Here is a 26,500-nt window from a genome sequence, read left to right as displayed (position 1 = left end):
CGCTCCTTATATCTTTAACGCATTCAAACTACGTCATCAGCGGCCTGCGTTGGCGACTCAGCGGCGTTATAGCGGCTTGATAACTGCGTGGTGTACACGTGATACTACAAACCCGATGGAAGAGATGGAAGAGAAGGCGGCGAGGCGGTGGGCTGCGGGTGCCGAGCGCAAGCGCCGCAAGCGGGCCGACAACCGTGCATTCGCAATTTCACATTCTCCCCCTCGGGGAAATGCGGGGGACTTTTTCTAGGGACGCAGCCCCTACGAGCGCGCCCGTAGGGTGATTACAGTGCAGTGCGCGTCGAACAGCGATACTGGCGTGAGTGCGCGCGCGTGTGGACGGTGAGCCGGAACAAATACGTGCAGTGCGCATACAACCCGGAGCATGCGCACAACCAACGGAGTGGCGTAAGAGCGACGCTCTAAAGATGGGGGAGAGGGAGGGGGGAGAGGAGGAGTGCGCACCGGGGCACACGCGAGAGCTGCTACGGCCGTGGGCTGCGGACGAGATCGACGGGTGGCGAGCCACAGCCATGACGCCCGGGCAGCGAGGAGCAACCAGCGTCCGCGGCGGACGCTCTTCAGCCGTCCTCGGTACAAGTGACTGAAGACGTCGTCGTAAGTGCCGTACGACGCACCAGGCCGTGACCTTCTGAACCAGCAGTGCTTCAACTGCCGCAATGTTGTCTTTACGCGCTTTACGCGCACGCTGGATATACTGCCGCAACAGTGCCTCCTCAGTTGCTTTCTTTGTTTTAAATGCGGAGCATTTTTTAGGCTCGCGATGTCGCTCGTCGATGTTGTCGGCGCCGTCCACACGCTCACTGCGCATGCGCGTCGCGTCGAAGCGCAGGTGCGCGTCTCTCCCCCGTACCCTCCTCGCTCTCAACAGCAGGTGAGACGGTGCGGGAGGAGCGCGGTGTTGGTGTACCCCGTGCGCTCCGTCGCTCTCAACAACAGCTGCGGCGGTGCGGGGGGAGCGCGTCTGTGCGCGCATGCGTCGTAGCTACCCGTGCGCTGCGTCGCGCTCAACAGTAACGGCGGCAGGGCGTGTGCACGTGATAACGGCGTGGTGGGTGCGTGGAAAGTTCGCGCGCTTGTGTATGGAAGTGTGCGCATGCGCGTCTCTCCCCCGTACTCCTCTCCCTCGAGCGCGGGCGGTGTGTATATAAACGGCGGAGCGCGCGTTCGGAATTCAGTCAAGGGCGTCTTTGCTTGGCTTTCGCTTGACTTGACGCTTTGCTTGACGGCACCAAGCAATAAAGACAGACTTTAACTTTACACTCCTTGCCTTCGCTTCTCCTTCATTCAATAAATAAGAATAATAAAGACGAAATAATAATTAAGCATTCCCAAACCATACCCAATTACGCAACATTCACGCGATACCCCAACACTCTGCGACGCATTTACTCGAGTTCCCCCCGTGGGAAGATGCGGGCGGGTTTTTTTCCTTCCTTTGTTCTCCCGGAATAAACCAGTGACTTGTTCTCATGTGGATGGGCGTTACTTCGTGGAGCGGGTTCGGGATCGCGCACCCTTTACGTTCGAAGGGCGTTCCTTCAACACGAAAAAAAAAACATAAAAGGCGAATCACGTTGTTTCAAAATATTACGCAAAGGTAAGTAAAACCGAATAGGTTAAAAAAAGCACAAAAACATAGATATTGCTGTATGCTTTTAAGTGCGAATGCACTTCTTAAGCGACACTGAATCACGCGTCCACCGCCGTCCGTCCGTCCGCAGCCTAGCAACGGAGCTAGCTAGCCTGCCTAGCAACGGCGCCGGATTTCCGACGCGTGAGGGCGCTCGCTTAGCGCCTCCTCTCCCCCCTCGCCTACTCTCCAGCTCGCAACACCCTCTCTCGGCACGCCAGCCAGGCCACTACACTATATAAAAAAATAACAGCATCCGGCGCCCGGTCTCGATCCGAGGACGTTGCGGCCGCAGCGCGACGCTCTACCGACTAAGCCACGGAAGCCACTTTTTTTTTTCTTTACTGCATGGAAAACTTCCCTTAATACAGCCTACGAAAGTTAGGAGTCATCCAAGAAGATGCACATCACTGCAGCTAAAATAAGCCCTCCGTTAAAACTCTGGCAAGCAGACGTACGCGTCCAACAGATGCAGCCATTCTGGTGGGTCACTTTGCGCCGCATAAATGCTCCGCACCAACGCAGTTTGCTCCCGAAAAATGGACTTCGTTGGGCGAGGGGGTTCCGCGTGCCTGTCCGTCATGCGGCACTTCCACAAGCTATACAATCCGATCACAACAAACATATCATAGGGCACTCCAGTAACATCTCTAAAAGGCAAGAACCGAATTGTATAAGGGGTAATGTCCATGTCCTTTTTAAGAGTTCGTTGCAACACATCCCAGAAAAACACCGCATCCCGGCACAAAACAAAACAATGATCAATGGTTTCAGGTTGATTGCATAAACGGCAATTGTCAGACCAAGGAATAGACATTCCTTTCTCGCGCAACCATGTTTTCACTGGGAGTGTTGATGTATGCAGCTTAAAGAAAAACGTTTTTGCATTTGGAGGAAGACACATACGTGTGACCCGCTTCAAAACACTATCCTTATGGTGGCCAATGTAAGGCTGGCGATAAACCGGCACTGGGAACAGACTCTCTAATAAAGTGTTCGTCAAAGCCTTCCTGGAAAGGGTAAACAGATATTGCAGGGAAAACCTCGCAGTAAGGAAATTGAAGGTGTCAACCACCTCCTTTAAAAACCCCCATAGCGGTTTCGTACTGACTTCACCAGTGGAGACAAGCAAAAACGGTAAATGAAAACTTCCCAAGCAGCACAAGCATGTGCGGCCCATCTTTGCCCAAAGAACTTTGGCCAGTCCTTTTCTACCCGGCCAATCTTCGGCCAAATTGTTCGGCCCTTACTCCAAAATGGTCCTTGGCCGTGTAAGGCCCGATCTTGGCCATCATCCATTGGCCAATCTCCGGTAACCGTGCTTCGACCCCTGCCCATTATGTTGGCCAGGCATTGGCAGATCATGTTTGGCCAGCTATTGGCCGTACGTGCTTGGCCGCCGATTGGCCATAGACAATTGGCCGTCGATTGGCCGCATACGTTAGGCCATTGATTGGCCGTAGACATTTGGCCGTTAATAGGCCATTTTCTGCAGGCCGCAGGTGGGCCATTCTACGATGGCCACCCATTGCCCGAACATAGCCTTGGGTCATTCACCTTGGCGGCCATTCACCTTGTCGGTTATGGCTTAGAGGTGTTACAAAGATGACTACACAAGCAACTTCAATTCATACTTTTATTTATGCATACTCTACTGGTTCTCTTTCTGCCGCCTTTCTGTGCGGCCTCCATCCCGATCACTCGAAGTGTACACCCACTTCTTCGTGGTGCTTGCCACGGAAACTTTGTCTGCGGCTGCAAACTTCGTCTTCAGAGAAGCTGGAAAAAAATAATAAATAACAACACAAGTATAAATTTTGTAGAACAAACTCCCTGTAACAGCAGTTGCAATGCAGTGTATACCCACTCAGCTCTGTTTCACACTAGGAGCCTGCTCGACACCTGCAATACCCACTGTAGCTTTGGTAAAAACCACAAGCACTAGATGAAAAGGGCAGTCATCAAAAATGACACCGCAATTTCTGCGGTTTTGCTAAGTACACCATGTTTATCAGTCTAGGTTTCACCTCAATAAAACCAGATCACACTTATATATCTGAAACAAGGTTCCACCATGCAAATGTACAAAGCGTTCTGCTGCATACCGTAACCATCAGAAATATATGGCATCATGCGGTTGGCAACACCAGCTTACTACGGAAGTTCATTTTTCTAATTTGACTGAGCGCTTTAAGCACCAAGTGGCTGACTTATAAGGCCCACTTTAGTGGAAGAATTGCAACAGATTAATTTACAATGCACACCATTTTCTATTTACCAAAACCTCGACAAATGGGCATGTTTACCTAATTATAAAAGGGCCATACCCACTGGCTATGGGTATGACTGGGTATGGCTACTAAAAATTCTAAAAAGGCTGTCTAGCTGGGAACTATATAATTACTGGCCTAACTCCGGGATCAGCAGGAATTGATGTTACAAGGGGACACTATATGAACCCTGCCATGTAATCACATCTACTCTGGTCCATATTTTGGATCAATGAACAGGAAATACTGAATAATGAATGACTTTTTCAGTAAAGATACTAGAACACAAAAATTCCACAGAAAGTATGCAATGCATAGGATGTTTACAATGTAGTCCAACAGTTTATGGAGGAACCCACGTGTTTCCAGACTAGACAAGTCACATGACAATGCAATAGCAGGATGCACACACAAGCAAAGACCAAATAACACATTAAAACAGATGAGGTATACAAACCAAGAACAAGGGCCAGGATGTTTTTCTGGTCACTAATAGCCTCCTTTGCTCCTTTGGAGCCTGCCCAGCTACACCTTTTGCCCAGGTTATTACTGATGAGGGCAGATAATACCGCCCTTGTGGCCGCCTTCTCGTCAGCCCCTCCAATCTGGCGTAGATAGTCCGCCTGGAAATAAAAAAAAAAGCACTTGTACATTTTAAAGTCACTACTGATCATCTTGTGATGCAAAACATGGATAAATACAATTTGAAAGCTTTCAATGTCTGCACATGTGACAATTAAAAGCAGCAGAAACCATTGGATTGCTACCCATGCACAAGTCAGCTATGACTTGTAAGCTAAAAAGTCCTTGTACATCATGTTACCTTCATACACCATATTATGCATCAATCCCACCAATAATTTGAAATTCTTGGTTGCGGAAAACCACTTTTCCGGTGGAGGCAAAAAGCAAAAAATGCTTGTGTCAAAATTTCGGCGCATGTTGAAGATCCCCAGGTGGTTAAAATTAATCTGGAGCCCTCCATTACGGCGCGCCGAAGCCCAGGTGTAGCCCTACAACCAGTCAACAAATCAATCAGTCGATTCGAAATTTCCATTGCCCAACTGCCCTTGAAAGATTTTGAGTTATGGAAGCAACCTCTAAAATACCACCAACATAATAAAATATCTATACAGTCTACGCTCGTTACAGCGGATCTGCCAACAACGAACTTTCGGTTACAACAGACCATTTCTGTTGGTTTGTTTGGTCCCCATGCATTTTAAGCGGTCTACTCCGCTCACAATGGACCCGCCTATAGCGGGCTATCGGCTACAACAGACTAAATTTTAATGCTTATAGCGGACTTTCGCGGTGCCGGCACCCGATACGCTTTTTCTTTCTTTATTTTGGCGAATAAACTGTTATGTCTGGCAACATTGACGGCAGCCGGGCCGTTGGCGCAACCAAGCCAATGCCGCCGGCTTTTTTTTTTTTTTTTGTGCGACCGGCGGCATGAGGGGAAGGCTGGCTGATTTCACTGATGGATAAACTAAATATGATTAACGCTGTTGAACACGGTGAAAAGGAAGGCTGGCTGATTTCACTGATGGATAAACTAAATATGATTAACGCTGTTGAACACGGCGAAAAACAGGCCAACATCGCCAAAAGTACAGGTCTATCCAAGCAGACGGTCCGTTCGACCGCCGCTGCCGATAAACGCGGCTGGTGGGATTGATCAACAGCGCTTTCGAATACGGAAACTGACGCACTCGGAGTCGAGTCTGCCCTCCATTTTCACAGGCTTTTTAAGCAATAAAGAACTCAGGTTCCGTGAAGCTCGGCATTTATTATTCCCACGCATGCATTGTTCGCGTTCATTCCGGTGAAAAAGGTAAGAAACTCCTGAAGTAGGAGGTTGGCTCCCATTCGTTGTGTGCAATCTGCCGGTGGCTGTGCACAGTCCAACTGGCAGAACTTCCGATATTTACAGCTGTCCATCAGATTATATCGTACCAGCTGTTTTAATGCCCAGACTATAATTATATGAAATGCGGAAGCTTCCTTGGGGAAACCTCAAGCAGCGATCCGATTTGCTTGACGAACGGTGCCTCGTCACAAAGAGTTTTAAAAGAGCCTAGCTAATTCTGCTAGCCATGACTGATTTTATAGTGGGTTAGTAATTGCTCCTTGCTATATTCTTGCTTTCTTTGCTCAGCATAGCGTGCGTCTTTACGCACTCGACCGCATGTGCTAGGCTTATTCCAGGTGCCGGTGCTAAGCTTCGGAAACAGGGTTTTTAGGTGATTCTTTCCCCCGCGTGAACGCTGTGCAGAGGTGCTGCAGGCGCGTAGGAAGAACAGAGGGTCCGCATGTATGTGCAGTACTGGTCAAAGTCCGCACTTTTGCGCTTGTATACCTCCGCCCCCTCCCACCCCCAACCCCAGTCGGATACTGCTACTTTGGCTACAGTGAACGTTTTTTTCCGCATTATGAGGGTCCTGTAACGAGCGTGGACTGTATTTGAAGTTTTTTAAATGGACCCTCTCCAAAAGCAATCCACCTTATTTATATTATTTTCCTGAATTAAAGGGACCCTGGAACACTCTTTGTGCAGTGCAAGTAAACCTGCGCGACGTTTAGATTACACTGCCAGGAACAGCCGAGCCAAATATTACACGTGCATGTGAAGCGGTAAGCGCGCAAATCGCCGTGAAAGACGTCGAAAAACCAACCGCACTCTCTTCAATTTTCATTATGCACCCCTGGCATGGCCTCTGCGACGTCAATCGGGTCATGGCTGTCCTGGCTATACTATTGGCTGTCGCCGGTCAACTTCGCGGCTAAATTCTGGCATTTCCTGCGACGATCAGCCGTCGTCGGCGCTGTGTATGAACCTCTTCTATGTCTGAACCTGTCCGCATACTTTTGGTGTTTCTTTTGTTATGAGTGCGCGCGAAGTTTGAGTGACGAACTAAATATTCCACTTTCAACAAGCCCACTTGACAACAAACGTTTACTGCTTCAAGAACGCCCTACCAGCCTGTGCGCTTGCTTGCGAGTAGGCCGCCATGCCTGCTTTTTTGTGGCACCAGACCGGAACTAGACCCGTCCGCGTTGCGGGAAAAGGACAAAACTCCCCGGCCTGTGACATATTGGGCCAAATATTGGGCCAAACACCTGAGCCAAATATGAGTGCAGGGCAGAAATAAATTAATCACAAATACCATCTTCTCAAGCTTCTCCACGTCTCCAAGGTACGTGTTGAGCGCCCTCAGCTCTAGGGCATCCTCAGCGGGCAGCCTAGGGCAGTCTTCGGGAAGAACAGGAACGCGGACACCCGTGGCCCCTTGGGTCCTTACGGCTTTCAGCTGGGCCAGGATGTCCGCCTGGTTCCGCAGGGCCCTGTCCCAGAATTCTGAAAGACAAAGAGTAAATGCTACAGCTGCAATACAGTACAGCACAGGCCCTCAGAGCTGCAAAACTCAGCAATGTAACCAAGACGTGCAAAATTTTTACTTTGTGTATCATTTTTGCTTTGTGCGGGCTTGCCGTTTTAGAGATTAATATGTGTGTCGCTCACCAAGAGGGAAGGGACAAACTGCTGCAAGTTTGACTGGCTAGAGGCTTATACAACACAGAGTGGAAGTTTTCCACAATGGAGTGAGCCGTGCTGTTTCCATGCCTCATAAAACTGTGGCAACACTGTCTATTGTAAATTGGTTTGAAGCAACGTTTGGCGCTGATATTCACAGGTAGGCATCCTGGCACCTTAATGAAGTGGAGCATACAAGTTTATCGAAAACGAATTTTGGTGACAGCACTCCTTTAAATGTGAAGTCATTGTGACATGACTCCACGTGACGGTAATCTCATTTGACAGTTGCACTTTGGTGTGTTTTAAATGCAGAGCATTTCTTAGCCTCGCCTCTTCCTGCGTCGGACGGCGTCAACAGCTCCGCGTCCGCAGCAGGTGCGCCTCTCCTCTTTTCCTCCTCTCTCTCAACAGTAGCTGGCGCGTGCATGCGTCGTAGTCAGCCCGTTCGCTCCGTCGCGGTCTCGACGTAACAGGTGCGTGATAGCAGCGCGGTTAGGCGTAGAAGGGCGCGCGCTGCTTGTGCATGCGCGCTCTCCCCCCCGTCCTGCTCTCCCTCTACTGCGCCGGCTGCAAATATAAGTGGCTAGCGGTCGCTCGTGCTTCAGTCACTGCGTTGCTTCTTCCTTCCTTGGTTGACGCTCGCTCCACCCTAACGCGACTTTACTCTCCTCTCTCTACCCCAAACCAACACCAACGCAACTACGACCAAACTACCCACCCTAACGCGACTTTAACGACCCCCAATGCTCTGCATTTACTCGTGTTCCCCTCGCGGGAAGGCGCGGGAATTTTTTTGTCACCATTCATGCTTTGTTAAACGCTCTTACACAATTATGTCACTCCAACTACCTCAATGCAGAGCCTATTTTACTTTACTCAGCAGCTATGCAGGAAAGTTTGTCTGCAGGCGTGCAGTGACGTTTAAAAATGCAAAAATTTCGAAAGCATTTTGACAATGCCCTCCAAAAAACTACTGTTTCTGCTCAAAGATTCTCATGACACCATGGTTGGGCAACCTAAAAAAGGAAAAGTGTTTGACACGCTTCCTTACCGGCTTGTTGTCGCATCATCTCCTGCTGCTGTTCCATCAGCACCTGCAGGCTCGCAATCCTTCGGTCTTCAGTGCCACCTGTGAAAGAATTTGATGCAGTATATGTTCAGGCTCTTTATTTTTGCATGACGCAAACACAATACCAAGCCCCACTTCCAACTGCCAGCCTAAAGAGCACCCTGTTTGTCCGAAAAAAAAAAAAGTACTTTAAATTCCTAACATGCTTAGGGCACAGGAACAATGCACTACATGTTCCAGGCCAGGGTATCCTGGACTAGAGAAAACCCCCCACCATGCGGGTGCGGAGACATCAGCACCTAAGGCTCGCATAAATAAAGTTCACTCCTCCGCTTCCTCCTCTCACAGTCATGTTTTGTGATAAATATTTTCATACATGTCAAAGCTTCGAACTTGCTGTTGTAGCCTACCTTCAATGTGGCTTGGCAGCACTCTTGACGATACCCAAATTCACAAACAGCCACCACAGTCAGTTGTGGTGGCTGAAGTGAATGTTCAGAAAACAGTGGAACTTAAGCAGGGGCAGTTGCCATGCGCATCTAGCTTCTTTTTAACCTCAATGGTACTATCCTCATCTCGTGAAATTCCTTGCCAGTATTTCTAATAAAACATTGTGCCCATAACACTTCTGTGTGATAGCTTTGCAGCCACACATGAACAAAAGTTCTCTTTCACTGTATGTCACAACCCTCACGAGAATTTTGAACATCTTGAAGGTAGCGCACTCACACACAAACACTAAGAAAAGAGACGACAAACCACAGCACTGTGGTTTGTCCGAAATCCAATACCAACTAGCCCAGGGGCAGTATTCTCGTAACTGTCCCTTTTGCAAATGTCCCTTTTGCGTCCCTTTCATCGCGACGTACTTCCGGTTAAGCAGTGGGCCTTTGATTCAAATTCCGTAACTGTTCTTGCAAATGCATTTTAAGGAACTGAAACCGTATCAGAGTATGTTTTATGTGTTTATTGTTCCACGAGCGAACCAACAATAACGCGACGAAAAGTCGTCTGCTCCGAGTAGCCACGGCTCATAGCTTCGCCGTGCTTGCAAGGCGTCACATCCAGGTGTTCGCTTTTAGCCACTCAGGGCTCGCTCAAAAGGGACACTTTTGAAAGGGACGTAAAAGGGACAAAACTCGAGAATACCGCCCCAGTTCTCTTTCTCATGGGAAGGGAGCTGGTAACTGGGTGGATAACAGTTGCAATTTGCACACCACTACCAAGGGGGCACAGGAAGGACAATACAGGTGCAGGGACATAGGTCCTATGTCCCTGCACCTTGGTTAACACCTTGGTAGTGCTGTGCAAAATTCAACCTTACGAACTAGCTCGGCTTTCCTTACTACTGCAGATAAGTTATCTGCTTTGTAAAGTGAATTTTCTATAAGCCTACGATAGCGTTGATGCTACAAACAGGACAACATTGTTCTGCAGCTCTCTGGACAAATCAGGTCTGCTGAATCAGACCAGCAGCATATAGCTAATGACTTTGCTGCAACTGTATATAAATCAGCTTTGAACAGCCGTAAAAGCTTATATTAATGGCAGCAGTAGCATTTTCTTTGGAATTACAGTAATCCCTCCTTATAGCGAAATCACTTAACTCGAAATAACTCTTTATTCGAAATTTCCTCTGGTCCCAGCCCAAATGCATGTATTTCAGACCGCATTACTCGAAGCTCACGAAGAGCTTGACCCACTTAGAGTGAAGTGGAGAGTGGAGGCGCCGCCGAGCGGCAACGACCCAGCTGCGAGGCAGGCTGTCAATATGGCGGGTCAATGCAAGCTGGTGTTTCCCCGGTGATCTTCTCGAGCCGGTCAAGCTCGATTCGCCCCATCTGCCTTTATAGAGACAGTCCAAGTGCACGGTAGGGCCACTGAATTTTGTTCCTAGACATTGGTCAGTCGCGTGGACGTGACGTGAAGACCGACACACTCGAACCGTAGATTTTGCAGTGTCGTTGACAACCGGGTGCCAAAACACTCTTGTGTTGCAAACTTCACAGCTGCACACCTCGGGAAAAAATTGCCCAGTGATCATTCAAAGCCCCTAGTGCAAAACCGGTCAGTTTTCATGATTGCACTGTGCACCCACAATGAGCCGTTAATCTTTTTTAGCTCAACAAACACAATCTCAGACTCGAGCCACGGCGTTCGTGGTGCTTTCCAGCGCGAAACTGTCGTAGCGTTCTGTGTCGCCCACACGCCCCCTATAATAGTGGCCACTTCCAGCCACTTTTAAGTGCGGGGACCACAGCGTCATGCAATGTTTGGCCAAATTGGAGTGCAGGTTGCTCGCGCCCGTTAACACCTTGAAATAGCCAAAGTTCACTGCCTTGTTTTGCTGTAGTGAATATCTTGTGCTTTGATTCCTAGCAGCTGTGGGTCAATTTAAGCTAATGCTTTAGCTTTTCTCGAGTGGTCGCTTATATCGAAATACCGCTTATAACAAAATTTTTCGCCGTCCCGCTGACTTCATTATAACAAGGGATTACTGTAAATATGCCTTTTATGATTTCCATATCACACCAACAGTGTTTAAAACGTTAGTTTATACATGGCAGAATTTGCCACCATCATTTTTTCTATTTCACTATCAGTGCATAGCAGTGATGGCACCACCGACAACAGCAGGTTGTCATGCTTGCTGGCAAATGCGAAAATAGGATTGTTTCGACGCCTTCTTGGACTACAAATAAAAGTTTTAGCATCCCGTAAACAAATTGCTTGGGTTTTTGAGTCACAGTAGATTGCTGAAAACTTTTATAAAGGCACTTTTCACACACTTGCATTCTTATAAAATTCATATGGCTTCCTCTAAAATGAAATGGCTTGAAAATTTTTGCCTCAGTCAAGACATTACTTTCTGCCCAATGCATGTGCAAACCCATCTATTGCACAAGCCACATGTTCACAATGTTATATAGTGGAAAAGGGTCCTAGGCATACCTGCTGAGCTTGGCAGCCCAGTCCTCTCCTCCTCACCACAGCTCACTTGCAGTTGGTGACTGTCCCACTGCCCTGCACGTAAAAAATTGCAGGATATCATATAAGGCTACCAAAACCAAAAACAAGGCCCAAAACTGGCAATCCGAGAAGAAATTCGTAATAAGCAGAGGTAAGGGAGAGGGGTTGTCTCTTTATTGGTCACTTTAGTTTTTAAAATGTTGATTAAAGATCACTTATGTAGCAGTGAATCTTGCTACAATCTTTGAGGTTGATTAATAAAACACCAATGGTTCACACTAAACTTTTGCACCACAACCCCACTTTGCCTGCGTCAGACACTGGTCCAATAAACTTGCTTGACAAACCTTCCACTTCGGTGTCTGCTTGGAAACGAATTGGCAAACGTCTAAGTCAACTTTACACCGATGAATACTGTCATTCTGCACCGCTGCAAGATATTGCAACTAACCTGCCCATTATATGCGACTGTAGACATGAAGGGGGCAAAACAAGAAGGAAAAACATGGTCACGGGCCGAAACCACTGGGTCTACTAGAGGGCCATATTTAAAAAATAAAAGTACAGCTACAAGCCACGTCACCATAGAAAAGTGTGCATTGAAACGGAATCAATGCAGCTAATGCACACACGTGAAAGGAGTCAGTAATACCAAAAAAGTATAGCTCAACATTTTTTTCAGTATGGCTAATGAAATCGCTCACAATGCACACAACTAGCTTAGCTCATCCCTTCATAACATTGCTCTTCAGTGGCAGGGCAGCTGTGCTTTTAATTTGCAGAAGCATTTCAAACCTAGCGTCCGGACAAATATTAGAAGCTACCATTAACCAAGCCAAGTGGCAGACTTTGCTCTGGCAAGCATATGTTTGTGCCACTACAAAAACAGAATAGTGTGGTTGCAGCTTAGGCTCTGTGCAAAATCTTGCTTGTCCAGCGTGTGATTTCATCAGTAATTTCAGTAATCCTTGCGTTTTGTAAAGTTGAACAAAGCCAATCATGACAGTTTGCCAATTTGTTTGATCATCAGTTTCAGCTTCAATTTGAAACCGCTTTCAAAAATGCCCCCGGGGTGATTGAAGTAGGCGTGCAGACAGGAGTCTTGCACCCACAGAGCTTTTACTATCAGCCAAAAAACAAAACAAAACTCCAAAGCTACCCTTTCAGTGAAAGGTGAACTGTCCATCTGCTTCTCCCCCCGCCAACCATCATAGTAGCACTGACTCACAAGAGCAACATGCTTGCGGAGGTCAGGGTGCCAAGCACAGACCGGCAAAAGTGAAGCTACACAGAATGTCCCAGTATAAGAGACAAACCTGTGCCAGCGATTTTAAGGCTGCCATTGTTACACCTAGCATTCCAGAAAATATTTTGTGAGCGATTTCATTAGCCATACTGAAAAAAATGTTGAGCTATACTTTTTTGGTATTACTGACTCCTTTCACGTGTGTGCATTATTTACATGAGGAGTATTGCTGTAATATCTGTACCTAACAGAGCCGAGGGCACAATGCTGCCAGACTAGAAGGCACGAGGTTAAGGGGGGACACTGGTCTTAAAAAAACTTCTTTAATTTTTAAGTAAACTCTCTGAAACTTGTAAGTCTTGCTGCTTTTCCTCCACTGTTTTTAAATATGGCATTATTTTCTTGTTGGTCAATTAGGTCCCGAGATAATTAGAGGTAATTAACCATCTTTGGAGGAACAAAAGGCAAAACTGTTGTTATTAAAACTGTAATCTTTACATTTTCCAGCACTATGAACACTGGTGAGTGCAATAAGACAATCAGTTTTTTTATGCATCGCTTGGAACTAATTTTATAGCTCATTAAACCTTGGTGGCAACACTGGCAAGGAGCCATTTTGAGTGCCAACTTCAAACACTGAAGTTTAGTTTTCTGACCAACACAGTTTTGTCTATTTGTTCCTCCAAAATTGGTTAATTACCTCTAATTATCTCAGGACCTAATTGACCAACTAAAAAATAATGCCATATTTGAAATCATTGGGGGGAAAGCAGCAAGACTGACAAGTTTCACAGAGTTTACATAAAAATTAAAAGAAATAGTTTTAAGAGGAGTGTCCCCCCTTAAGCAATTTGCTTGCAATTTTATATTCAGCTTTACACTCCAAATAAAACGGTGGACAATATCGATGTATTAGAAAATAGCTTACTCCAGAGGATTGAAGACACATCGCCAAGAACGTTATACCATGTATACCTTCTGTGCTTTACAGTGCAAGGTACGGGCAGCAAGGTACTTTCTCAGCACTACCAAAAAATGCCTTTGGCAAGTCATTATACAGTAGAACCCCGTTATACGTTCTCGGTCCATACAATTTTCTGATTACTACACTTCCAATTGAGAACACTGAAAATTCCCCATAGTACGTTTTTTACCAGATACCTAGTACGTTTTCCTGGATTTTCCGTTTCTCCCTCCCGTTTTTTTCACACGTATCAACGAGATTCTACTGTATTTCGTACCCTTTCAGCCAAGATTTGTAGGAGTAATACAAGCACAAATTCGTACGTTGTACAAGAAATTCAGGAGCTCTAGCAGGTACACTTTTCCTATTGATTAGGGTAACTAACAACAAAGTAGCATTCAATGTGAAGCATGTCAAACAATTTCCAAGAAACAAAACATTGTATTAGTGACAGCAGTGAATCAAAATATGTTCTGTAACGAGTTCAGCTCACTATTTGCAAAGGTGGCATCCAATGGGACAGCTGACCTAGCTGCAGGGGCCACGGCTGCAACGAAATAAAACACAATTACAAACATTCAGAAAAGTCAACAGGCCAACTCTGCTCAAACTTGCAGAATGTGCTAAATGGCTAGAACAGCACAATATTAAGTGACGTGACTTCGCTATTGCGCATTGAACACGACGCGATGAATCTTGAATCCATTGTTTGAAGGTTTGGCAGGTCCTCAAAAATCTCAAAAAAGTTTTACTTGGGTGTTTTACGTGTGCAGGAGTGAGAAACCTGAATCAGATTTGGGAGCAGTTTTTGGAGAAGCGAAATCTCAATTTTGAAGCAGAACCATGATTTGGAGCAGAAGAACGACATTTATTATGTCACCTTAGGACCCTAAAAAATCAAATTTTGGGCAACTCGGGGAGAAAAGTGCACTTTTTAATCGGTTTTGAACGTACATAACACTGAAACAGCCTTTCAATACAGTTTTTTCTACCAGAGTATCACAACGTACAAACTGCAATACCTTTCTACAAAACATTTTTAAATTCTTAGGCGTGGAGCTCCATTGAAAATATCAAATTGAAAAACTAAGCAATCGTAAGGCATTATTATTATCATGTGAATGCCGAAATTATTATTTTTGTAATCCCAGACTCGGCTTTAAGCACAAGTGTAGAGCCAAGGCGAAGCTTGTGCAAAGCGACGTGACAGTCGGCGCAACCCCCCCTCCCCAGCCCTCCCATTTCAATTCCCACACTGCACGTTCACTACGTTCATAATTTCAGTAACGATGGTATGTCTAGCTACCTCCCTTTCGGCATTAAATTTAACTTCAGATAGATGAGCCATTGCAATATCACTAGCTTGCAATAATAGCCCGTCGTGCAATCGGACACTACTTGAGCATTTTGTGGCGATGTAGCCTGCACCGCTACTTCTGCATTGCCGAGCGTCCCATTCCCGCCACTCGCAAGGCAGAAATAACTGAGCGTTTTATAACACCGCAATGAGTCTGAAATTTCACTTCAAGCACGCACTGCGCCTCACACTCAAGGCCGAAGGCTGAAACACGGCGAATTCGCAGGCATCACATTGTTTTAGAGGAACTCCGTCTTTCGAGTCACGCAGCTTTCTGCAACAGATCGGACGACTGAATGTAGACCCAGCCACCCCCATAACCACAACCACAGTAGAAATCGGCAAACAGCACTCTGCCTGAACCATGAGCAACTGCTTTACCAGGTGGCCACATTTTCGAATCTTCACCACACAAACATGGCGGCGCCCACTAACGTTGTTCCGGAGATAAGGCACTCCAAAAATTGCCCTTTTTTCATCTACTTGCACAAGTAGTTTGTCGCCTCTGTACAGTACAGATTTTTTCTACAGGACTTTGCAATGTTTTCGATGGGAAAACTGAAAATGCACAGAATTTAACATGTGCAAACCAACATTGTGACTTTCAAAAGAACTATCTCGGGGACAATGTGGGTTTTTGTATTGAATGATCAATGATTGATTTGATTGATTGTGGGGTTTAACGCGCCGACGCAACGCAGGCGATGAGGCGTGCCGTAGTGGAGGGCTCCGGATTAAGTTTGACCACCTGGGGATCTTTAACGTGCGCCGAAATCTCGTACACACGGGCATTTTTGCTTTTCGCCTCCATCAGAAAAGCGGCCGCCGCGGCCGGGAATCGAACCCGCGACCTCGTGCTCATGAATGATCAATGAATGAAACCTCTACAAACAGCACCATTTTGGGAAAATTATGTAGTCCTTAAGCATTTTTCTCCACTGAAACTGAAGAAGAGTTAAAAGCCTCGGCTCTTAGAATGTTTCGGAGCAGTCTGGCGAAATTTGTGCAATTTTCAAGCTTTTGGAGCAGTGCGGTGCAGGAAAACCAATTTGTATCAAAACTGTGCAATATGCACAGCTGTCTCACTCCTGCATGTGGAAGCTGATTGACTGTAGCGGTCAACAGGCTGAAGCCTACACCTGGGCTACGAGGCGCACTTGTAGTGAAGGGCTCCAGATTATTTTCACCACCTGACGGTCTTGTAACGTGCACCGTAATGTCAACACCTGGGCGTTTCTGCTTTTCGCCTTTATCAGAGAGGGGGCCACCACAGCTGGGAATCGAACCAGCGTGCTTGGGCCCAGCTACACAACACAACATCACAGCCCCTGAGCCACCACGGCAGGTTTCACGTGCCAAAACTACACATTGTACTAGTGAAAGCAGTAAATCAAAATATGTTGTGTGAAGAGTTCAGCTCACTATTTGCAAAGGCGGTGTCCAATGGGGCAGCTGGCATGGCTGCAGGGGGCTGTGCTGTGCAACGAAATAAAACACAATTACAAACATTCAGAAAAGTCAACAGGCCATCTCCGCTCAAACTTCCAGAATGTGCTAAATGGCCAGAACAGCACAATATTAAGTGATGTAACTTTACTAAAGCTAACACGAAATTGCCCATTGAACACAACATGACGAATCTTCAGTGCACTGGGTTTGACGAGTAGCATCCCAGTAATGCTCTTCCTCAAGAATGTCTGAATAGTTTTATTTGGTGGTGTTTTACAAGCCAAAACTAGACCCTTATTAGAGGGCTTGAATTATTTAGGCCACCTTTTAAATTTTTAATGCGAAAATACTGAACACCACATTTTAAACGCAGAGCATTTCAGTAACTCACGATGTCACCCGCGTTGGCGTCCGTAGTCCGCACGCACACTGCGCATGCGCGTCGAGTCGAGGCGATAGCGAACACTCTCTCGCGAGGGGCATTGGATTGAATTCGAACACTCTCTCGCTAGGGGCATTGGATTGGATTCGATTGGATTGGCTTGGATTTGGATTGGATTGGATTAAAGTGGATTGTGTTGCGTCATAGCCGCGGCACGTTGCGTCATAGCCGCGGCAGACGCGCTGGAGCCGGCGCATGTGCAGTACTCTCTCTTCCGCGGTTTCCTCTCCTTCGGGAGCGCTGCGCATATAACCGGTGTGCCGTTCTCCGGCGAAGCAACATCCGCGCTTGGCTCGAATACCTTGAGTCCACGCCGCTTTACAAGTACGCCAACGTCGTCGACTGGGACCGGCTTACGCAGTCCCCTCAACGTATATAAGCGGCGGAGCGCGCGTTCGGAATTCAGTCAAGGGCGTCTTTGTTGGCTTTCACTTGACGTCACGCTTTTCTTGACTCGAGTAGATGCGACGCATTTACTCGAGTTCCCCCCGTGGGAAGATGCGGGCGGCTTTTTGGTGTTTGCCTCACTTAGGAAAGAAAACCAAGGTTCCCCCTCTTTTTAAAATTAACACGCAAACACATGGAGGATATTGTTTTCTTTTTCATTTCGTTATTCTTTGCCCTAGTACGCCCTATAGGGAGAATTCACTGACCACTGTCCCATCTGCTGGAGGTACCTGTGCGGCAGCACTGACTTCATATGATACTTGCACACAGGCACACGGACAGTGGCACAGATAACGCACATCACAGCATACTAGCACAGTGTCACTCCTGTGAGCTGCTGTTCTTCATTCATCATGTGGCTTCAAACAACTGTGGCTGGAGTTATGCAAATTTAAGCACCCAGGTCTGTGGCGAGATTTATGGGGTGATGGCGCATGACACGAGGTACCAGAGTTGTGCCACCCAGGGCTGCTATGCACTTTTTAGTGGAGTGTGGGGCCATGAAGTGCCCTGGTGAGTGTCGTCAACCTGAGCACCCAATGAAGCTGCTGAGTGATTATGCCAGAAGTATCAGTGGAAACGATGATGGCGTATGTACAAGTTTAAATTTGGTGCATGGGTGACAGCCTTCTAATTTGGGGCAACGAAGTTTCCACCAGCGGGTTTAACGTGTTTTTTTTTGTAGACGAACTAGAAGTTACAAACACAAGGCTGTGGAACACACTTGGGCAGTAGGGAACAGTCGAAGGCAAAGAAGTCATTGTATGCCCACAATTACCTAACGAATGGCCTTGTTTAGCATTCACACCAAAGCCCTCGAGGTACCCAGGGTTGAGGGTGGGTGCCCCGTGTGGTTTAAAAGTAGGCCGGCTGGCCTGAATTGTGAAATTTTCAAGCACTACGTAAGGCCTCGAGCTAGTGACAAGATGTGAGATGAAACCTGCACCACCCCGTCATCCTCACCTGCCGCAGAATCGGCACCGGTAAGCCTCATTATGGATACTGTGGCAATTTCGCAGCATGAAGCCAGACCAGACAGCCTTCGAGCACTGCCCCAGACTTTGCTTTGGAAGCACAAAGAACCTGACAGACGTGAAGCTTTCGTCATGCAGCCTGTTTCAAGTCCGTTGTGGGAAGCATAAATAATGCGGTAAACAATTCCAAAGTGAAAATATTGTCAGCCACTCCCTACAATAAGGCATTTGAAAAGCCATGAATCATGCGGCAAAAACAACCACACAAACAAACTTGCCAACACTCTGCTGCAAACCACATTTCGAATTGGGAAACATGGTGTCTGCGCTACATAGAAATGGGAGTCAGTGACACCACACAGGTTGCGCCATCGTGTGGTAGAGGGGCCAGTGCATTCTCCTCATATATTCGCAACTGGTGTACATGTTTCGCACTTCTCAAATTACAATGCTCAAATTTTGTCTAACATAGGATTTCAAATTGAAAGCCACAATCCATTCACCAGGTCCACTTTTAAAGCAAAGCTTTCTACCTCTACCAGCCAACGGTTCCTTCGTGGTGTGCGCGACAAGAAACTCCAAACACGGCTGGGGAGGGGGAGGGTGGTTTTCACTCACAGAGCAGTGTAGATGGCGCAGCGAATGGTTACCCAGCGTTCCCCACATGCAAGTGCCTGCTCACACCAGCAGAGGTGTCAGCGGGACGGCTTTGTCGTCTGCTTTAGCGACAGATGTTTTGGGCCTGTTATAGCGCAGCTTCGCGTCCAGTGCATGCTTCCTTTGCACAGCTTGATTAACCTGTTCGACAGCACCTCCTGGGTAACCCAGACCCAAAGGAATTAAGTGGTCATCCGGCAGATATGTTAAGGATTGATTTGCAGGGCAGGAAAGCAAAATGTATAGACCACATACAGACATCTGGCCACTAAAGAAACGCTACCTTCTGCGCACTGCTTGCCACGAATGGGACTCCGTTTTCTAAATTGGCGCATACCAATTCAGTTACATTTTAACAGGTATTACAGAAGGTGAAAGGTTCTCATAAACAGCGATTATATAGGTTCCCTCAGCTTTCTCGCAGTTCTCAAACTAACTAACTAGTTTAAATCAGTATAAATAGGAACAACGAAGTTCACATGCCGAACTGTTTCGGTGTCAGCCCTTGTGTCTCGCAGTGGTATGGCCCCGAGCTAGCACATCAGGATGGCTAGGCTCCGCTGTCTCACCCCACCCTCCGAAAGACGCTTCTCTCCGTTTTCTTTCTGCGGATGCACGGCCGGGCTACAGCGGCGGCAGCCGCCGCTCTAGCCTGGCCGTGGCTGACACTGCTGCTGCTTTCAGGACGTCGCCCCCGCGAACTGCAGGTAACGGCTTGCAGAATATCTGGTTTCACTCTTTGTGGAGCCACGTGTGAATTCAAGTGATGTTGCATGGGCAATTGTTATGGGTTTCGTTTAAACGTTTGCTTTCCAATCACCTTCACAGCGTGGATTGGAGCCAATTTTTTTGTTTACTAAGGCAAAAGCTTAAGAATAGTGCAAAGGATGCATGTTGGACTCTCATTCACCAGGATCCAGGTTTGAACCCAACTATGTAATCTGCTTTTTCTTCTTTACTGTTTACACTGTCAAACATTTTATCAAACCATATTTAAGTTACACTGATGTCAGATGCCGCATCTTTACTTACTTATTGGGACATTTATAGCTTTGGCATTTTTACTTCTCCATGAGTACAGCTCACATGCTAACGCAGCTTGATAGTGCTTAAATGGCACCTTTGCTACACAAGACAATAGAGAGGAGAAAACATCGCAGACTACAACGTAATGCAGGTGCAAAGGGGAATACTGCAACATTGTTTTAAATGAAAACAGAGGCATACACTTGGCATCACGCAGTTATTCCTACAGCTCCTAAATAAAGACCTTGAATTTCTGGAGATGCTTTCGATACCAAAAAAATGATAACCACAAAGCCAGCAAAATGCTACAAAAGAACACCGACTGCCTATCCCTTACCATTTCGAATCCTGTGTGGCACTTGCAGGGTGTGAAACGACAGCTCCTCCTCGTCGGTGCTGCTGGCACCTAAAAATGACCAGTTCCAACAAAACATACCAACTGAAGTATTCAAATATTTTTGTCTTTTTGTCTCACATTCTCACTAGTGGTAAAAAGAGTAGAGCATGATTTTAAGCTTAATAAGTTGAACAAGCATCCAACTTACATGTTCTAGGGAACACTGGTAGCATGGGACCTGAAGCAAGACAATGAAATTGTTGCACAGAGGACGTACAAAAGAACAAGACGATTCAGCATGCTGCAAACTTCCCCATGCTATCTACCATGAACATTGCCAAGCGTGTTTAATCTCATCAAAAGACAAATGCTATTCAGCACCTAAGAAAATAAAAAAGGATGGTTATGAAATACGGCCTATCTTCATATATGGTAAATTAAGGAAGAGACGCCAGAAATGGGATGTTTCTTTAGCACCTGTGTACATCATACAATCAAATTCCTTATGGTTCCAGGACATTATTCAAACCAATGATTAATCAAATGCATATCAGTAGAATTAATTTCAGTGATATCTCCTTATTGTTGTAATGAAGTTTAGTGCCAACAGATGCTCTAAGGGAGCCCCCCCAGGATTCCACTATACAAACATAACCCTGACACTCGTGCTGGCACTGGCAAGTGTCACATTTTAATTTGAACAAATAATACGATTTGCAAATGGAGATATGCCTGCTGCAATAGTATGCAGAGACGTTTCCTGCCCCTTCTACAACAGCATTTTAGGGACCACTGCCTTTTCTCCTAACCCGTCCGTCCATACAAACCACCGCTACTATAGACCTGGTGAATAACGGTCAGAATGATTAATTTTACTGCCCTCTCCTAAAGATGTTGAGACAAGCACGAAAGCTTAAAAGTGCACCAAACCTGAGCTGAAAGTGCGTCCAATTGATCCTCAAACTTTCAAAGACTAAAATTGCAAGCGAAGAACAAGCCCACTCGACGATTTTTCATGCACTAAGTAAAAGCATCTATGAACAACCTCAAAGAATATCAATACATAGTTTAAGAGCTAAAAGTATGCACTACTGTGCTCCTTCTTCATGATAGATGCGTGCATTGTATTATCAAGCACCGTTCGTTCAAGCACACGCATGCCGTGTTTACATAATTTATTGGAGATTTTCGCTCGAATAAAAAAAATGCCATCAATACCACAAAGGAAGTTTTCGCTTTACAGAAGGAACACAAACAGTAATCAAAAAGCAATATACACAACTATGACTATACACACCAGAAGGAACATTTCCTTGTAGAGCTCCTAGGGGCCTGCCTTCACGTGACCCCCTCATTCTTATGCGCTTCTGAGGCGGGGTCTGCGGATCGTCCGAATCCAGGTTTGAAGTCACCTCAGCGTTGCGTACATTGTCCAACGCCTGCTGAAGTGTCGCTGTATGAAACAAGAAAGGACCACGTAATTATTTATAGTTACTAAAAAAAATACTGAAGTGAACTTGTGAAACTTGCTCAGATCTGAGAGTCAGTTATTGGCTCAAATAAAACGTTTTCTTTATCACTCATTTGGGCCCTAATGAAGAATATAATCTGACTGATTGATTATGAGGTTGAACGTGTCGAAGCTTCACGGGCAATGAGGCGCGTTGTAGTCAAGCGCTCTGGGTTAATTTTGATCACCTGGGATATTTTACGTGCAGCAAAATCGCGAACACACGGGCGTTTTCACTTTTCGCACCCATCAGAAAAGTGGCTGTGAACTTTACTTAAATCCACAAAAGCAGTCACCCAATTCCTACAAATCACTTCAGTGCCTTTTTAAAGCGGCGCAATTAAAGGCTTCGAGTTATTTGATGGAGCTGTTTCTTGCACTATCCTTCCTGCTGATTCACTGATGTCAGACATAATGACACTAATCAGTTCACAGGCTTAAAGGAGTACTGACACGAAATTTTCGTGTTGTTTTTCTCGCTGCTATGGGTGCGTACCAGCCCAGTAATGATAGAATGGTACTTTAGGCAGTATAACGCTGCGTAAATAATTATTTACAGCCTCGTTTATTCGGGTCAGTTTCAGTTTCGACAAAAATAACACCAAGGCGGTTGCCATTACAAGGAGGCACTCCTGAAGTCGCTGTTCTTGTCGCACCCATGACAGCCTGGAAGCGCATGCGAGCCCAGACCTACTGTGGTCTCCATTACCTTCACACACCCCTGCAGCATGACGTCAGTCCCAAAACAGTGACGCGATACACACAGCTTACCAGTGTGCATTAACCGCAGCCAGCACGTCGGCCACATCATGGGAGCCCTGACCTCGGCAGTTTGGGGCCAGGAGAAGATTGCGCCATGCTGCCCCAAGTGTGAGCTTTCTCATGCAAGCAAAGATTGATTGATTGATTGATTGATTGTAGGGTTTAATGCGCCGACGCAACGCAGGCGATGAGGCGCGCCGTAGTGGAGGGCTCCAGATTAATTTTGACCACCTGGGGATCTTTAACGTGCGCCGAAATCTCGTACACACGGGCGTTTTTGCTTTTCGCCTCCATCAGAAAAGTGGCCGCCGCGGCCGGGAATCGAACCCGCGACCTCGTGCTCAGCAGCGCAACGCCTTAGCCACTGAGCCACCGCGGCGGGTATGCAAGCAAAGATTAAAACGAATTTAAAATATGTTATCCTGAACAGTTACTGTTGAAACTTTCTGGGAGATATCGCCTTATACAAAAGAAGCTTTTTGCATAGTTATCTCAGCTTTGAAATTTTGTGTCAGTACTCCTTTAAATTTATTGCTTTTCTACAATCTTTAACCTGTATAAACAGTCCACAGGGAGTCTACATTAAATTTGAAGTAAGTAACAGCAATTGTGTGAGGGCTCCAGTTGCATGAAAACCCACTGCAAACCAGTGAGGTGTTACTGCAGGATTTCGGAATGGCAACAGCAAATTCAGCATAGCGTTTTCTAATATGCCACTAATTTCAAATAAACCAAGGGCCCAGACTTCAGCCTACCCATGCCATTATGGATAACCTGGATAAAGGTATGCAATGCAGCCACAAGTGGGTTTTTAAGAAACTAATTTCGAGATCCCTTTAATGATGAAGCTAATTTCAACATCCCTTTATGCAAGCTAACACAAATTACCATGTAGAAAGTCTGAAACAATTTTTTTTGTGCGGGAAATCTGCAAGAGTCCCCCCAAAATTGTTTCATGCTACTTAATTTCGTGGTATGGAATGGAGGTGGTGCTCCGATTATAGAACCCAAACAAGGTTTGCAAACATTGTGCTTGTTTGTAACACTGTTTTGTGAGAGCCAAGTTAAGTGTATCTCAATCACGAATTGGAAGCAACGACCTCTCAACATGTCCCGTGCAAATGCCTCTTTCTGTCAACACAAGTAAAAAAGGTGCTTACTGTAAGAATGCAGGATTCTTGCTGGGTGCCTTGACCAATCAAGGCTAGCAGGCAGCTTCCGCTCCACCGCTTGCAGCACCTGCTTGTGTGTCTTCATTGGTGGCCAAAACACAAATGTTCCGTGTGCAGAGCGGTCCAGCCACCATTCTGGCACTACATATGTTGACCAGTCGTCTAGGAACTCGACTACGTGGAACCTGTTGAATTGAAATAACGAAATCAGTGTGCAGGTGTATAAAATTTGGTAAGGTTAGGTTAAAATTGGAGTTCCTTCGCCCATGGTTGGAATAGGACCATTCGTGGGTAACGTGGCGTCAATCATTACTTGTAATTGTGAAGAACACAGAACACAAACTGAGCCATTAATGGGAAAATCGGAAAACACGATCGCGTCCTGACTTGCCATTGGGCGAGGTCAATCGGAAAGCACAATCGCGTCCTGACTTGCCATTAGGCGAGGCGCATCTAATGACGGCTGATCTGGCGCAATACAAACTCTGTCTGCGGTACCTCATTCGAGCGCGCGCACACGCGTATCTGGTCTTTCTCTGAATGCTACTTTATCGCTGTACAACAACCTACAGGCAAGTTCTTGTTCGCATGAAAGATCCGACAATTTGCAGCGATACCTTGGTATCGCTGTAACAATAAATCTTTCAGTAACATCTTTCAGTAAAGTAACAATAAATCTTTCGGGATAGCTGTCTCGCTTTTGTTCGGAGAGTGGGCCGAAAAGGAGAGAAACAGAAAGGCCTACTTACGGCGCACCGAAGTGTCTGTGTGCCAAAAAGACTGCGCTTGAAATGAGTAGCGAGTTAAGTGCTGCATTGGAATGTTTCAAATGTCCCAGACACAGTTACCCACTCTTTGTCGGCCCTCTTTGTCACCGCTAGCACCATGCTGCATGCATCAACCAAAAGAGCAACAGAAGCTCTTTTACTTACGGTTTAGTCATATCGGCAAGACGATGACTAGTTGAGCAGGTAATGGTCAACCACCAACAAAAAAAAACGTCGTCCTAAGCACACGTGTTTGCGGATAGCCAGAGCTCGGTTGAACAAGACGCGCGCAAGGACTACGGTGAGAAGGAGGCTATTGCGTGAGCGTGCGAGACACACTAGGCATTAGATGCAGTAAATACTTACTGATGATGATGATGAAGTCTTCTTGGATTGGAGTAATAGCCAGCGCCACCTCGCCTAGCACTGCTTTGTTGCCTCTTCGCGGCCGCCGAGAAAAATGGACCTTTTTCAAGTACCGGTCCTCCCAGCGACCGCCGCAGCGAACCTAAACTGGCAGTAAGGTGCGCCCACAAGAATATTTGGCTTTCGAGGACACCGTGCTCGAAATATCCTATTCCTGTAGTCCTTCCCGCACCCTCCTGTCACCAGGGCCTTTCACATGAATGTCATGGTAGCAAGCGCACGCTCACGTGATTAGCGTCACTAAATAAGCTACCCTTTATTTAAGCTACGCTTTATTTAGTGACACACGTGCTAAATAAGCTACGCTTTATTTAGTGACGCTAAAGCCTTTATTTAGTGGCGCTAGCGTGACTAATCTGCTGTGGCCGATCAGCGCCCGTTTCTCTTAACTTCCTTCGTGGAAGAATTTCCAAGACGGCTCTGGACATCCTTCTGCAAAAGCCACCAGAAAGAAAAGTGAAGATTGTTTGGACGCCAGCCCACTCAACAGCCAGGGCAACACGACCGCCCATCGCCCGAGATCTATCCCTCCAGGCGACACGAGGGTGTAGGTTAGAGACTGCGTGTCCTTTGGTCACATATCAAGACATAACGGGGTACTATAAGTGCCAAAGAACGGAACGATCTATCCCCCCGGTCATGAATCTCTAACCACAGGGCAGGAGCACTGCCTCCGGCTCCCCCAAACAAATACGTTTCCTCATCCGTCAAAACTCCACTTACTCCATCCCACGCAGTACTTCCCGCTGTGCAAATTTTGCGCTGCCCCCGGCACCCTGTACCATATGGTATGGGAGTGTTCCGCAAAGTGCGAACTTCCAAGAATAGCGCACCCTTCCCGTGAGCAGTGGGAGAAGGAGCTGTCCAGCTCCGGTCTCGATTCCCAGCTTCGGCTGGTGGAAAGGGCCGTGGCGGCAGGGATCTTCAATGGAGTCCTGGTCTGAGGGCCCCACACCACATTACGGTGCTGTTAATAAAGTTTATCCTCCTCCTCTTCCTCTTCACTTTTTTCATTTGCATTGCTCCCTCACTGGAAATTAAGTGCTCGGAACGTGGTCAGCCTCAAACATTTTTGCCCCTTTCCTTTGAAAGCCTTTTTGTGTGAACATACGTATACGACTCACTGAGAACTACGCGAATAGAGGAAATAAAAACGTGCAGCCCTAGGAGGCAGCTGCTCGCTCCTCAAGCACCAAGCTTAGGGGCGTCCGTTTTTTTCTTTTTATTTCGCCCGAGGCTAGTGCCAAGAATGGCGGTCTGGCAGCATATATTAAGTCATATATGCCTCGATAATGGGACCTCCACGTACAGATGGGCCTCTTCGATTATCAATCCCAGAAATAAGGGATGGCAGTCAAGAAACTTTCGGAAAGCAAAGGGGAGAATGTGGTAGGTCATTGAAACAGATAAAGAATTCGGAAAGACAGAAGGAAAGTGGTGAAAAAAATGCCCGCGGGTGG

The 26,500-nt window shown here is 46.6% G+C and overlaps 1 protein-coding gene across 1 annotated transcript; it reads right to left on the bottom strand.

Annotated features, from left to right (window-relative positions):
* Positions 1-8,384: 8,384 nt before the first annotated feature.
* On the bottom strand, positions 8,385-26,464 carry LOC144160924 (uncharacterized). Its single transcript, XM_077692012.1, has 6 exons — positions 23,836-26,464; positions 20,404-21,856; positions 16,494-16,547; positions 14,208-14,261; positions 11,487-11,558; positions 8,385-8,594 (listed from the first exon to the last, which is right to left on the bottom strand). Exons 2-6 carry the CDS (start codon positions 20,498-20,500, stop codon positions 8,482-8,484), a joined length of 390 nt encoding a protein of 129 aa, XP_077548138.1. The 5' UTR covers positions 20,501-21,856; positions 23,836-26,464; the 3' UTR covers positions 8,385-8,481.
* Positions 26,465-26,500: the final 36 nt, after the last annotated feature.

Source organism: Haemaphysalis longicornis, unplaced genomic scaffold (genome assembly GCF_048455015.1).
Source record: "Haemaphysalis longicornis isolate Haplotype H1 unplaced genomic scaffold, Haemaphysalis longicornis Haplotype H1 scaffold_11, whole genome shotgun sequence".
Classification (NCBI taxonomy): Eukaryota; Metazoa; Arthropoda; class Arachnida; order Ixodida; family Ixodidae; genus Haemaphysalis; species Haemaphysalis longicornis.
The sequence above is the reverse complement of the archived record's forward strand: the minus strand, read 5'-3'. Positions and strand labels throughout refer to the sequence as shown.